General features: G+C 45.8%; 1 protein-coding gene and 3 long non-coding RNA genes across 5 annotated transcripts in view; 1 reads left to right on the top strand and 3 right to left on the bottom strand.

Moving 5' to 3' along the window:
• The window catches only part of GNAO1 (G protein subunit alpha o1), a 141,806-nt gene extending 141,257 nt beyond the window's left edge, over nucleotides 1–549 (bottom strand). The window contains exon 1 of one of the 2 annotated variants that reach the window (XM_053987267.1): nucleotides 15–549. In XM_053987267.1, the coding sequence (XP_053843242.1) occupies nucleotides 15–132 (118 nt within the window). In that variant the 5' untranslated portion in view covers nucleotides 133–549. The remainder of the gene's footprint in view (nucleotides 1–14) is intronic. The other variant, XM_053987268.1, reaches the window with a different exon arrangement.
• A 152-nt stretch (nucleotides 550–701) lies between these two features.
• On the top strand, nucleotides 702–5,736 carry LOC128812706 (uncharacterized). The gene is made up of 4 exons (XR_008438797.1): nucleotides 702–856; nucleotides 1,653–1,825; nucleotides 2,456–2,620; nucleotides 5,498–5,736. It is a non-coding gene; the product is annotated as an uncharacterized LOC128812706 (long non-coding RNA).
• A 3,588-nt stretch (nucleotides 5,737–9,324) lies between these two features.
• Nucleotides 9,325–10,114, bottom strand: LOC128812553 (uncharacterized). Its single transcript, XR_008438766.1, has 2 exons — nucleotides 10,040–10,114; nucleotides 9,325–9,775 (listed from the first exon to the last, which is right to left on the bottom strand). It is a non-coding gene; the product is annotated as an uncharacterized LOC128812553 (long non-coding RNA).
• A 1,225-nt stretch (nucleotides 10,115–11,339) lies between these two features.
• On the bottom strand, nucleotides 11,340–12,826 carry LOC128812903 (uncharacterized). The gene is made up of 3 exons (XR_008438875.1): nucleotides 12,683–12,826; nucleotides 11,842–12,014; nucleotides 11,340–11,755 (listed from the first exon to the last, which is right to left on the bottom strand). It is a non-coding gene; the product is annotated as an uncharacterized LOC128812903 (long non-coding RNA).
• Between the last annotated feature and the right edge of the window lie 1,503 nt (nucleotides 12,827–14,329).

Below are 14,329 nucleotides of genomic sequence, written 5' to 3'. Positions count from 1 at the left end.
CGGCGGGTTCTCACCGAGCAAGAGTAGTTTCACGTCTTTGGCCGCGCTGATCCCGTCCTCCTTCAGGTTCTTCTCGATGGCCTTGCTCCGCTCCAGGGCGGCTCTTTCCTCAGCACTCAGGGTACATCCCATGGCGGCGATGAAAATTTAAAAAAAAAAAAAAATTAAAAAAAAAAAGGGGGGGAGGGGGGATGCAGCCCCCGCCGCCTCGGCTGGCTCCCGCGGGCAGAGAGGAGGAGGCGGCCGGGGGGCAATAAAAGAATTAAAGCAAATGGCCGTGAGGCTCCGGGTAGCGCAGCGCCTCCGCGGCGGGGCTCCCGGCTCCCTCCTGCCCCTCTCTCCCCGCGCCCGAGCGCTCAGTGCATCCAGCGGGGCTGCAGCGGGCACGGCGAGCTCTTCCCGGCCGGGAGGCGGAGGCGGAGGCGGGGGAGGAGGTGGAGGAGAAGAAGGAGGAGGAAGCGGGTTGGCGGCGGGGGAGGGTGCGTCCCTCTCCCGTGCTCCCGACTGTCGCTGTCCCCTCCTCGGCGGGCGGCGGCGGAGCCGAATGGAGGCGCGGGAGCGGCGGCGGGCGGGCGGGCGGGAGGGAGGGAGGGAGGGAGGAGGGAGCGCGGGGGCGCGCCGGGCTGCGCGCTCCCGCCGGCCTCGCCCGTGACGCGCGCGGCTCGCGCATGCTCGGGGCCGCCCCACCCGGCCCGCGCCCGCTCCCGCTGCCCGCGGCGGGGCCGCCCGCGCTGCACGGGCGGAGGTCGCGGCCCCGGTGCCCGTCCCCTCGCCCCGGGCTCCGGCACCTTTCCCCGGAAGGGAGACGCCGTTGCTTGGGCTGCTGCCCCCCCGTTCCCGGTGACTCAGAGCTGAGGTCTGCCTAGGTGAAGGGTCTAAAGGGGAAGCCGTACGAGGAGCGGCTGAGGGCACTTGGCTTGTTCCGCCTGGAGAAGAGATTGAGGGCAGAGCTCATCCCTTCCTCGGGAGGGGCAGTGGATCGGCAGCACCGATCTCTCCTTGCTGTGACAGGACCCGAGGGAACGGCTGGAGTTGTGCCGGGGGGGGAATTAGGTTGGATATTAGGAAAAGGTTCTTCACCCAGAGCGTGCTTGAGCACTGGAGCTCCCCAGGGCAGTGATTACAGCACCAAGCCTGAAGCATTTCAATAAGCATTTTGTCAAGGCTCTCAGGGACATGGTGTGACTCTTGGGGATGTCCTGTTCTAGGACGTCATCAGCCCCTGTTCATCTAGGGCTAGGAGTTGGACTCGATGATCCTCGTGGGTCACTTCCATCTCAGGCCATCCCACGGTTCTGTGGTCTGGCCCGGCAGCGCAGAGCTGAGTGCTCGGGCTGTGACAGCAGTGTGTGTACGTGGGCACTGGGCTCCCCTGGGCACTGCCCCGGGCACTGTGGGAGCCCTGGCTGCCCTGAGGGTCCCCCACAGCTCCTGCACCCACACCCTGTGCCTGCCCCCAGCCCACAGTGCTGTGTTTGTGACCTGACCTGCAAGGAGCCCTTTGGGAGCTCCTCACAGCTCAGGCACTTTGATCGACTCTTGCAACGTGAATCGTTTACATGCTTCTTGCAAAGCATCAGGTTTCACCACCATGTTGGATTATGTTTTCCATCAGTGTAATTAACAGATGGTTTGGGTTTTTTGTGTTGCAGTGTGGTCACAGACTTCACCAGATGACCTGCCTTCTTTTCATAACCATTCCATGACATCTAACAGTGATTTAAGAATTCTAGTGAATTAAAGTCCCACAAGTTTCCTGGCAGGTTTTGCCATTTCAAAAGGATGGAAAAGAGAGAAGAAAACAAGTGTCAACAAGGAAAATAAAGTAAATAGAACTTTGTTTAAAATGCTTTCCTACAGGCCAAGACAAGTACAATATACTCAACTTTAATCCATAACATTGATTGATATGTGACAATCTAGCTATAAAAAGATCTAGAGAGGAAAGAAGTATTGAGCACAGCGAGGTAAAATGCATCAAACTAAAATGAGGATAATCAAGGATTGCTACCTGATCCATGGAAAGGACACCCACCATTTCAGTACACAAGAAATCTGCAAAGGGAGGTTTGGTTGTTCAGAAGTAGATGTGAATGCTGAGGCTGCTGATTTTGCCGCTAAAAGCCACTCCACCTCTCTACCAAAAAGCACCCAGCTACAGGAGGCTTGACAGGAACATCCCTGTGCTGTGGGAAGGAAATGCAGGGCTGCCCCACAGGCCTCAGGGAAGGCAGGGGGCTGCTGTTTGTGCTGTTGGGTGTGGGTGACCATGTGCTTACACTGCGTGGGTTTTCCACTTGGGACCTCTGATCACTGCCTCCTCTGTGATCATCTTACCTGCTGTCCTGAGTTCACCAGATCCCGTATCCAGGACCATTTCCTTAGGGGTAAAAATATAATTTCTAATAGCACTTAGAGTATTTTAAGCATGAAGTCACAGGCACTTTCCTTCCAGGCAACCATCATCTCCTCCCAGTCCTGTTTCCCATCCCTTCTTCCTCGCAGAACATGCTCTTCCCATTATCCCTTCTGACCTCTGAAACAAAAGGGAAAAACAGAACGTGTGGTTAACGAAGTAAAGAGGGGGTGTGAAAGAAAAGCAGACAAAAGAAAGCAAAAGGTAACTCAGTGTATTCTACTACACATTTGTGAGAAGGTGCAGTATATTGAATTTTGGGTAATTTATTTCTGGAAGCTCAGGGGACTGAGATGGACAAGCAAGCCTACAGCATGTCTTCAGTAGGGAATAAATGGAGATGGGTGCAGTTACAGAGCAGTTCCTGCTCTTTCATATTCGCACAAATCTCATGTGTAAAATCAATAGGATCAAAATTTCAATCAATAAGTTTCATTTCAATGGTTCTAGCCAGAGGGAATTACAAAAAGTGCCGTATAGAGAAAACACAATGAAGAAATCCAGAGGCAGTGTCCTCATGAGATGGCTGCATTTTCTTCCCGTCTCTTCCAGCAGCTTGCCAGTCTTGGACTCATATTGGGAAACTCTCCAAGGGTTTTACTAAGAGAATTAGTCTTTTGTATCAGCCTCTGGCTACTCGTTATCTGACAAATTTGTAGCCTGAGTCTCCTGCCATGGAGAAAATTATTTCTCTTCTTCTTGACCAGTGTGGAGTCTGCAGTCAGCCCTTTGTCCCATGAACATCCCCATTGCTACACAATAATCTGCTAATTTCTTTCTTAAGGGAAAATCAGAAATTGGCAAATCTTCTCCTTGCTCTCTCAGCTCTCAGAAAAATTCAGGGGAGCAGCTGTGAAATTGAGCCATTTCTAAGCCATTTTTTTCCTGCTGCTAACTGAGCAGAGCTGGTGGAAATGTTTCTTTCAAAATTTTCTTAGAGGGAAATTTAATTTTTTAACAAAATCTGCTTATTCATGGCAGATGAATTTCAAGAACATGAAAGAAAAAAGGTTGCCTCCTCCACCAAACAAAATGCATTCCAGCCTACTTGGCTTTTGAGATAAATATATTGAGTTTTGTTGCTGAAAAAGATGTTTCCATTTTTCAGGAGCTGACAGAACTCCTCTTTTAATAAAAAGTGGTTGCTGGTAGTAACAACTTCAGATGAAAATAGGCTTCTTTTTTTTTCCCCTTGTAAATGAGAGAACCTCTCCATTAAAGGTGGAGAGGAGGAACTTTCTTTCTGGCTATCCCTGCAATTAAACTATTTCATCCAGATGCATAAAGAACTCACTTGTTTCTGCTCAGACTGCTCTCTTCCAAACCTAAGAGTCAGCAGTGTATTTTAAGCAGAAGTCTTTATTCTCCTGTATCTGATCTGTGCCTCACCAAACCCAGCTTCTTTCTGCAATCAGTTTTCAAACATTGTGCTAGGAAAGTTAATCAGATAGTAATTTCTTTAAGAAGTGAAGGATGGTAACAGAACTGATGAATGCCATTGAAAAAGACTGTGCCAAAGTGATATTGTGGGGTAGATGACAACTTTATGATCTCACGTGTGTTGTCTTATCCTGGCTACTTCCAGACTGGGGAGAGATGAGCCTTCCAGAACACATCACCATCATGGGCTCTGCTACCTAGCTCAAGGGTTTGTAGAGTGCCCTGGCTTTCTTCCTAGAATCACAGAACAGTTTGGGGTGGAAGGGACCTTTCAAAGTCATCTAGTCCAACCCCTCCGAAGAGAGCAGGGACAACTTCAACTGGGCCATGTTGCTCAGAGCCCTTCCCAGTCCTGCACTAAATGTTTCCAGGAATGGAGCATCCATCACCTCTCTGGGAACCTGCAGTGTTGCACCCCCCTCAAAATCAAGCATTTCTTCCTTATATCTAATTTAAATCTACCCTCTTCTAGTGTAAAACCATGACCCTTTCTTATCGCAACAGATCTTACTGAAATGTTTGTTCCCACAGCTTGCCAGGAGGTAGTAAAGAGGGGTGAGAGAACTGTTCCATGGGCCTTGAGAAAGTCTCATAGCTACCACGGCACTCCCACCACCACCACAGAGATTGCAGTAGTATTGGAGGGAACACCACATAGGTTCCATCCCCGTAATTAGTTGATGTTGCAGGATCAGCACATCCTCAGAGAACTGGTGGGTGGCAAGCCCAGAATGATGTGACCATAGGAGGAAAGCTGCAAAGCTTTGCAGCTCGTCTTTTCCCTCCTACTTCAGGGTTGTTCTGTCCGATCTATAATCTTATATTCCTTTGGTGTGGTTTTAATGTACATGCTAATGGAACGGCCACCAATCCCACAGAGAGATAGCGATGCATTCTAGTAGATCTCACCATTAGGAAGTTTTGCCTGGATATTCAGCTTAATTTTTCATTCTTTAAATTGATGTCAATTGCCCCTCAGCTAAACCTAGTTATGCAGTGGAAGACAGGTTTAAAATACTGCATGATCTCACTAAATTGGAGAAATGGACAGAAATCAATACAATGAGAGGCAATAAGAACGCCCATAAAGGTTAAGTGGTTGATGGAGGAAGGATTAATGAAATGCACAGATACTAGGTTAAATTGCAAATATCCTTACTTCACTCTTACTCACTCCATACCCCACAAATAAGTTCTACTCCAGCAAATCAAATGAGGAAGCACCTTAGAATTTGTCTCGTGATTTGGAGGAGATGAGTATTAAGGGAAGAGATGGTCTAAGGTGGATTTATTGTGTGGAAAATTGGCTACAAGGCAAGAATGAGACACCAAGAGTCAAAAAAAAAAGTGATCTGTTGATAAGAATATGACCTGCAATACAATTGGTGTCAAGAAATAAGTTGGACAGCCTGATGAAGTCTAAAGAAATGCAGAAAAACCTACTTTTGTTGTTAGTTTTTCATACCTGTCTGGGTGGACAATGATAACTACAGTACCTGGGAGTCACTGAGAGTTTCTGTCTTGAAATCGGGTGAAGTTTTTGGGCTAGGTCTTCTGGGGTTAACACATTTGCATGGCAGAGAGATACAACAGCTTGTCTTCAAAGTACTTGGAACTAACCTTAGAAAGTTTTCTGTTCAGGTCTGTCATGCCACGGAGAGAAGAACGGGATGTGTTCTGAGGAAAGTAACAAATGCCAGAGGGAAGATCTGCAGGGGAAGCTGAGGAGAACTGCATGTACCAGGGCTGGAGGAGGTCCTGGGGCTGGTTTGTCTACCAGTCCCAGAAGACAGCAGCTGAATGAAAGCACTGCTCAGTACTGTGGTTCAAACCAATGATTTCCTGAGGATCCGCATCAGTTTCTGTACAATAAAGTTTTTTTTAAATATAAAAGTAAAGAATTATACTACTTATTGTTAAAAGAAATTTATTGTGTGGCCTGAAACAGGGCATTACCTAAGTTTGCAGAGGGTCCCAAGTTATGTTTTCTCTCTTGTCAATAACCCTTAATGTGGTATGAGCTTCTCTCTTTTTTTTCTGCAATGACTTTCAACTCCCAGCTCTAAGGAGTCTTTGCAGTGTCAATGTTTTCCATTTTCTAGTGGTTCAGGCACACATGGTGGTTAAAAGACTGGTAGACCTACAAAAAAAAAAATCAGAAGTGAAATTATTAACTCTTTTGCTGCTGATCATTGAGAGGAAATCAGTACAGTTTCTCTTATGGGTATTTTCATTGTTGGGGACAGGTTTACATAATGATGGGCTATTTTCTACCCCTTCATTTGATCCAATTTCTGCCTGTATGGTAGTGCAGATATTCGTCCTTTGATGGTGATGGGAGAATCTAATGGAACAGAACTGAAAGCAGGGAAGAAGCAGACATCTATCCACTTTCCCCAGTAAGAAATATGTAACAGGATGGGTGATTCAGCAGGTGCACCAGTAACCTTGGAAAGCCACAAAACTGAAGCTATGCAATATTGTCCTTCAGGCAAGAGAGAAATGGTGCCAAAAATGAGACAGAGAAGCTGCTCCTGGCTTGGAATTTGATGACGACAAGGATCTGTCAGCCCTTTACTATTCCTATTTTCACAACATCAAGGGTGATGATTTAGTAGGAATCAAATTATTCCAGCCACAATCCAGGAGTGCTGGTTAGAGGCAAGGTCTTGATTACTCTGTGTAGGAAAATCAGTCATTGCTTGGTCTTGGTGAAACTGAGCTTAACCTTCTGCATTAAGCATTCAAGCTCAGACATGCAACTGATTGCACACAAGTGTCATTTCATTCAGCTACTGTCATCAGATGCAAGACTTGGATAGACAATTAAAGCAGCTCCATTTACAGCACTTCAGGAACATTCCTGTTTTTATACAAATGCTATCCAGAAACCTTGCAGCTCTTATGCACACAAGTAGTCCTGATGAGTGATCTTATTGAGGAATGCTAATTCAGTCCCTGAAAATATCAGTGTATACTTATAAGATTCACAGCTCTCAGAAGCTAGCTCCAAGTACAAATATACCATTAGTTACATACAACTCCTGCACTTTTTCCTCTGCAAAAACCTCTCAGTTTTTTTTTCACAGAATTATCATTGTTTTTCTATCAAAAATACCTGTTAAAATATTAAAAGAAGCATTGGCTCTACCAAGTGTTGTTTCAATGTTATGCAGTGCTTCCTGACTCTAAGTACTGATGTGATTCACAAAGGCTGGCTTTAGCTGACAGAGGCTGTAATCAGTGGAGGAAAAGAGACACTCCTCTGGAGGATGAATAACAGGAATCATCTCTCACCTCTGATTTTGAAGAGAGCCTACAGACTGGCTGTCCTTGGCTGAAGCTAACCTTCGTGAGCATCCCTCACAATGCCCTAAGACAAGGACTTGCTTTCACTGGGAGGGGATGTGGGAGAACAAATTCTGTACATGCAAAACAGGCAGTGGTATTCTGAGAAGGTCATGTTGGGGGAAATGACATCTCGGGCAAGAACGAAACAGTACCTGAAGCAAACTCTGTATTTGGAGGATCAGTGTACTCAATTAATATCAAAATATTGGCTGGATGCTAAACCTGATCCAGGTTCAAAAAGCAGAAGAAAACCGTCATGTAGAAAAGATCCATCAAAGGTTATTAAATACAGAAAATTACTGCCTCTGGCTAAAGCTGTCCCCAGGTGACAGACTGTCAGGAGCATGAGTGCAGGAGGAGAGGCTGCAGTGCTCTATCCCTCCTAATGCAGCCTCCACTGGCCTTAGAGAGAATCAAGGAGGCTGGGCTGGGCAGCTCATCAGTCTGCTGCGGTGTGCCATCCTTGCCTACTGAGTTTGGCTGTGGCCAGCAAATACCATGAAAATTGCCAACAGCAGGGTGTTGCCCTGGGAGCTACTGTTGGCTCTTTCTTATGGCTTCACCAGGCAGCAGTGAAACTCCCCTTAACTTTGGTGATGTCAGAAACTGAGCATCTGGCCACCTCAAGAGACTTCTACATTAATGACTAAAATGTTGAGAAATGCATTGTCATAGCATGAGGCATTCAATTTCTGTAGTAGTCCAGCTTGTCTGAGATATATTTCATTGTTGCCTGGACCAGAAGATCCAAAAATTGGCTGAAATGCTTATTCTGTGGCTGAAGAAGAGTTTTTCAAATGTACTGCATGAATTCCCTGATCTCCTAACAAAATTGTGTCCAGGAGGTTTGTGTGCTGGGGTGGGATCTCTGGCAACCTGCACTGATAGTTCACATGAATATTAAGCTGGCTACCTCTTGCTTTCTCAAATTCATGGACTGTTGTATTCTTTTCTTCACCTCATTTACTGCTGGAAAACAATTACACTAAATTTTTAAACACTTGTCCTATTCCACTTTATGGCAGGAGGTGACATGAGACATAGGTAGTCTGATAGTTTGGTGTTCTTTTTTGGGATGAACAGATATGTAAATATAAGTTATTAATATCTTGTTGATTTTTTTAAACCTTTGGAAAAAGCAGATGACACATTAGCATACACATAAGGATGGTATATCTTTCTACCCTCTCTCTTTTTCTTTACTTGATGTGAAGAACAAAGTAGGTCAATGAGAAGGGTTTTTTAAGTACTGAAGATGAATGTGGTAGGACTTACCCTGTTGATGGAGGAAGGATTAATGAAATGCACAGATACTAGGTTAAATTGCAAATATCCTTACTTCACTCTTACTCACTCCATACCCCACAAATAAGTTCTACTCCAGCAAATCAAATGAGGAAGCACCTTAGAATTTGTCTCGCGATTTGGAGAAGTAGAGATGAGTATTAAGGGAAGAGATGGTCTAAGGTGGATTTATTGTGTGGAAAATTGGCTACAAGACAAGAATGAGACACCAAGAGTCAAAAAAAAAAGTGACCTCCTGCAGAGCTGGAGTTGTTTGGAAGAGAGAAAATTCTGGCTGTATGTAAGCCCACCTCCTTCAACAGGCTAATGCCAAGGTAGAATTAAAATGTGTTTTTGCTAAGAAAGAAAGGATCTTAGCAGTTATTTTTTCTTCCTGATGATAATCAGTGGTTGTAGAGGGTTTGGTGGTTCATGTGACAGCTGTAGACCTCTTCTCTCCCAAGACAGCCCTGACCTACACAAGCTGAACACCAGAGGCACATTTTGGAATGCCACCTGTACTCCTGGCAGGAGGAGGATGGTTCAGGAGGGGTCTCTGACAGCTCAGCACTACAAATGTTATCAAGCAAATAAAATGTGCCTCCCCCACACTGTCTACTTTAGCATGTGATTACAAAATAATCAAACCAAAGTCCAGCAATGAACTGAGGATATATCCTGGGCAGTTTTGACATAAAAAAGTAGGGAGGTCATTTATTTCCTCTATCCATTGTAGCAAATGGGTCATACTGGCTGGCTGGCTTGGGAATAAATACAGTTTTAACCTCCTAACCAACTCTATAGGAAATCAGTCTCAGTGAATCCCAGCTAAATGAAGAGATATAATGGATATATTTGAGGAAAGAAAAATCTGCTTGCAGTGTGGCTGGGCTGCTGGGTGAGTGGGTTCCTGGGCTCACCCTCCATTCCTGTGTGCCCTGACGAGCCAGAGGATTTTTGGAATGATCAAATCATGGTAAGGCTGCACAGTGGTGCACCCCTTGATCACACCATTCCAGGAGGAGCCCAGGAGGGGTTCTTGTGGTACTTGGTCACCATCCTGAGCCGTCTCTGATGAGCAAGTGGCTTCCCTGGTTGCTGGGTGATGGCAGCACTGAACAGCAGCACAAACACATGCTTGTGTTGCTGGGCTGGTCCAAGACAGGGGCTGGTAAAGCACAAATCTCTGCCTGTTTTTCTCTTTCCACGTAAGAACTTCAGCCCCATGCATTACTCTCAGGTCCTGGTCTCTGCTTAGCCACAGTGAAACTTCAGTGTGTTTTCCTGTGCAATATAAGACAAAAAGGAAATTAGGTCGTGCATTACTATCAGGAGCGTCACAAAGAGGAGAGGACCCCAAATCCTGGGTGCCATCTGGAAAGCAGCTGATTTGTGAAAATCCTTTTCACAATTTATTTTACAGTGCTATGGATAAATACATCCCAAGTCCTCAAGCATTTGCTCAAGTTGCAGTAACAGGGAACATTGCAGGGAACAGAAGAACAGGGCACTGAATCCTTAAGTATATACAGAGTTATCAAATGATACCTAAGTTCCTTGGGTTATGACCATAGCAGGACTTGTAGGTCCCTACTGTCTCCCTTCTAAAATCTCCGTCTTGTTCCACTAGACACATGGGAAGAACAATGAAGTGTGTCTGAATAACTTTTGTGATTGTATAGGGCAGATGGAAGTCTAACAAAATTCATTACTTTCTAGAAAAAAGTGAAAAAGCCTTCTCTGAAGAAAATCTGAATCTGTAAAAATCTCAGGTTTCTGAAAGCCTTCTTGAGACCATGTTTTACATTTCCTCTTTTCTTCCTGTTTTGTCTCCAGATTTTTTCTCCTTCTCTCTTAACTCTCTTTCCTCATTTCATTCCACACTGCTATTCCCAGGGTTTTTTTCTTGCTCAAATTCCTGCTCCCTTTTAGAGAGCATGGGGGTAGCTGGGAAGATGTCTGTGAGTCACAGATAAACAGTCTCCACTGTGAGTAACTATTTCAGATCTTGCCATGCAATGACACAGGGTGCTGTCGGTGCCTGTTAAAGAGAAACCCTCCTTTGGGAGCATGTCCTTGCTGATGAGGAAGTTTTGTCTTCCAAATACCTTTTAACCCCCACTTTTGTCTGCGTTTGCTTGTCTCAAGACAAAACTCAGTAGCTGCTGTTGGAGGTGCCAAGGTGAGGTGACGTGAGCCTGTGGGTGCGGGTTCCCTGCTCTGGCTTTGCTTGCTCTCTGCACTGCCAGGAAGCTCTCTGAAGGTGGTTGGACACAGTTTATTTGCACAAGGCTGGGTGCTGCAAGAATTGTGCTTATGTGCCTTCAACTTAGAGCAGAGCAGATCCTGACAGGGGGATGTGTTTTCCCACCCTATGTTTGAGTGGGAGATTTTGGAAAAGCAGCCATTATTTGGAGCAATATGAACACACTTTGTAGCAATCCCCCAGCCACCCTCCATGCCAGTGTGACAGCCTGAAAAATGCTTTTTCTTATGTGACACTGCTTTGGGGCCAGATTTAGGGAGCAGGAGGTGCCCAAGGCCTCTTCTTTGGGTTTCCCAAGAGGTGTTTCTTCTGGGATCACTTGGTTTGATGAGATTAAGAGCTGCAGGTTTGTGGCATGCTGCCCATGTTCCCATGGCTGTGGCATTTCAGGAAGGTGCATCAGGATCTGCTTTGCAAGTCCTAGTTTTGCTTGCCAGGAGATTTTCCCAGTTGATGTCCCTGTGGTGGTGGCCCTGGGTGGGCACCATGTGAGAGCAGAGCTGTTGTTTCCTACTGGCAAAGAGCAACTGAGGCAGCTCCAGTCTGTGCAGTGCCTTTGCTGATACAAACACTTTTGCTTTTCCCCTGTGACAGGACAATCTTACCTTGGTTTGCTTGGCTTTATTGAGAGAAACAAGCTGAAGGGGTAGGAGTTATCTGAAACTCCCACTCATCTGCCTGGTACATTGCTTCTCTTGCAGAATATTTAGCTTTCAGGCCGTGGAGACTGCATCAAGCTTCATCAGCTGATGTTGAATGTTTTTGAAGTTTCAATTGCTTCCTTGCCCGAGATGGAGCTATCATTTTTATTGCTTTGGTTGCTTAGGCAGGGAAAGGGAAAGATGAGCAAATCAGTACAGCCCTCTTGAATTAGGATTGATTTTCATGAATTCTTCTTGTTGATTTTGAAACACAATTGTTTCTAAAACATTTAATTGATTGAGGTTTTTCTTTCTCCATTCTTTTCAGCAGCATTTGTCCTCAGCCATTTGCCACTGCTGGGAGAGGAAAAAAAAAGAAAATAAGCTCTGTGTGAGATCAAGATTTCAACGCATTACACACCAAAACATTTGTTGCTATTTACTTTTAAAAGTGCCCTTCTGAGGCTGCATGGCTACAGCTGCCATCTGTTCGGGATTACGCTTTGGAACTCCTGGTTTCTCTGCAAACCTCCTGCCTGGCGCTGCTCCGTTGGCAGAGGGAAGAGGTGCTGGGGACAGGGCTGGCTGCAGGGGAACAGCACCTTCACAGCTGGAGCTGGTCAGGAGACCACCAAGATGGAAGAGGATTGCAGTTAGTGAAGGTGACTCCAGAGTGCTTTTTCCAAGATTCAGTGAGATATTCATTAGGTGCTCGTTGAAACGCCAGAGAGGGCCATGACAGGAGTGTTGCTATTCATCTCCTCTCTTTAGTCAGGCAGCAGGGGGATGTGACCAGCGTGTGCCTGGGGCCCTGGAAAAGCCTCTGCCCAGCTCAGCTTCCGAGCTGTGTCATGTGGTGGTAGAACAGAGTTTATCAAGGTGCTGGGGAAAAACATCATCCCCTGAAGTGGCAGGAGCATAACTGTGTCCTGGAGCCCATCTCTTAGGCAGGGTAACTTCCAGTGCTGGAAATCCCTCACAAGTGTGTGACAGCCTGAAAAATGCTTTTTTTGCACACAAGCAAATGCGCACATCAGTTGGTGAATCAACTGAGGGAGGTTTTCTTCAGGAGCCAGTGCAGGCTATGTTTAGTTCTATCTTTTGGGAGTAAAGTGCTTTTCCAGTACAAGAAACATGAGGTTTCATTGTGGTGTGGTCTTTTTCTCTGGTTTTCAAAACAGGTTTGTGGATTAGGTCTAAGCAAATTCTCTGGGATTCATTTGGCAAGGAAAATGATGGAGCTCCTATTGCCAGATGTGCAATATGTCCCTGCTCTGGACCCACAATTTTCAGTGGATCCAAGAGCCTTCACTAGTCCCTCCAGGTGGTGGGAAGCTGGATCCAGTGATCAGCCACAAACCCAATGGAGATGTTGGCACAGCATTTTCCTCCCTTGCTTGGATCTTGCTTACAAGCTCTGATGGCAACAGATGCTAATTATTAACGTAACAATCATCACCTTTGTGGCTGTATCTCTTCTCTACACGTCCCTGTACCCTTAGCCCATCCCAGCTCTGACATCACTGGTGTGACAAATGGTTAAATTATGCAGGAGCCTGAAGATGGGTCTGTGTTTATGAGCTTTGCAAATCAACAAAATGATGTAATAAAGGCTGAAGGCAGAGTATTGCTTGGGCCTGCATCAGGGAATTCTGCCTGCCTGAAAGGGTCCTGCTTTTTGCAACATGGGCTTCTGAGACCAACTTTATGAAATTGCTCATAGACATGAAAAATGAGCAGTGTTTTTCACAAGTATTCAGCGAACAAGAATTCTTCTTGTGCCAGTGCTGTGCATATGAAGGAAACTTGTTTCTCTGGGCCAGATTCTGGATGTCTTTTTGCATTTTTTGACTTGTGGGCTTGGATATCTGGAGAAGGTCTGAATTATGGATAATACAGTAACTCTGTTCCTCTGGGTCCCCAATATGTGCTCTGAGTCCCCAGTATACTTCTACTACAGAGGCTAAATGGATCTGCTTTTCTAGATAGTCTCTTGCTCAGATTTGTAATTACAGCCAGAAATAATAAATTTTTTAGAAACTGACAGAGTTTAACCTCCCAAGCGGTGAGCAGTTTTTAAAAATTGCCCTGGTGCTTCTCAGTGACTTGAGTAAATTAGAGAAATATATCCTCTCATGTGCTTCTCGTCTATTTACTTACGCTTCTGCTGCCCAGAAATAATTTGCACAGCTAGCAAAGAGGCAAGCCAAGACAGCATCCCTGTTTATAGCAGCACTGCCATTTGGAGGATCTATTCTTGCTTTGGATCACCCTGGCCATGCAAACCCCAGCCTCAGAGCAGCACAGTGGGCTCAGTGTTGGCACTTGGCATTCCTCAGCCAGCCCAGGGAAGATGGTTTGGGAGAAATCAGTGTGGTTCTGTGGCTTGATTCTCAGCTTTCAGTGGTAAGGAGCTGCTCTACCTTTGGTGTGCACAGTACAGGTGCTCCAGTGGAGCCCTGGGATGCTCTCATCCAGTTATTTTGGTCCACACCCCAGATTTTATGGGTTTGTCACTAATCACTTTACATAAACAAGGTGGAAACATACGCAAGGTTGGTTGTATAGAGGTTTTGCACTTGCTGGACCATGGCAACTCAGAAAAAGTTTCTATGAACCTGGTGCCAGGTTTGTGAGGAGCTGAGGATGGGGAGGAATTTCTTTGCTCTTTAAGTGGCCAGAAAGGCTATGCTGTGATGTGCAAGCATTTAGCAGGTCTGTTCTGGAACTAAACTACATGTTAGAGCTTTTCATTTCCTCTCAAAGGAATGTTTTTTTCCTTTTTCCCCCTTGGTATCTGTGTCAATAAGATCTGGACTGAAATAATGCCAGTGCTTTTCCAGATAATATCACCAAATGCAGGGGAAAGGAATCATGCACTTCCTGGATGGGTCCCTGGGGGCTTGCAGGGCTTCTGGTGACTGTAGGGAT

The sequence above is a fragment of the Vidua macroura genome, chromosome 11, assembly GCF_024509145.1.
Source record: "Vidua macroura isolate BioBank_ID:100142 chromosome 11, ASM2450914v1, whole genome shotgun sequence".
Taxonomy (NCBI): Eukaryota; Metazoa; Chordata; class Aves; order Passeriformes; family Viduidae; genus Vidua; species Vidua macroura.
Note: the sequence above shows the minus strand (reverse complement) of the source record. Positions and strands in the feature narration are given on the sequence as shown.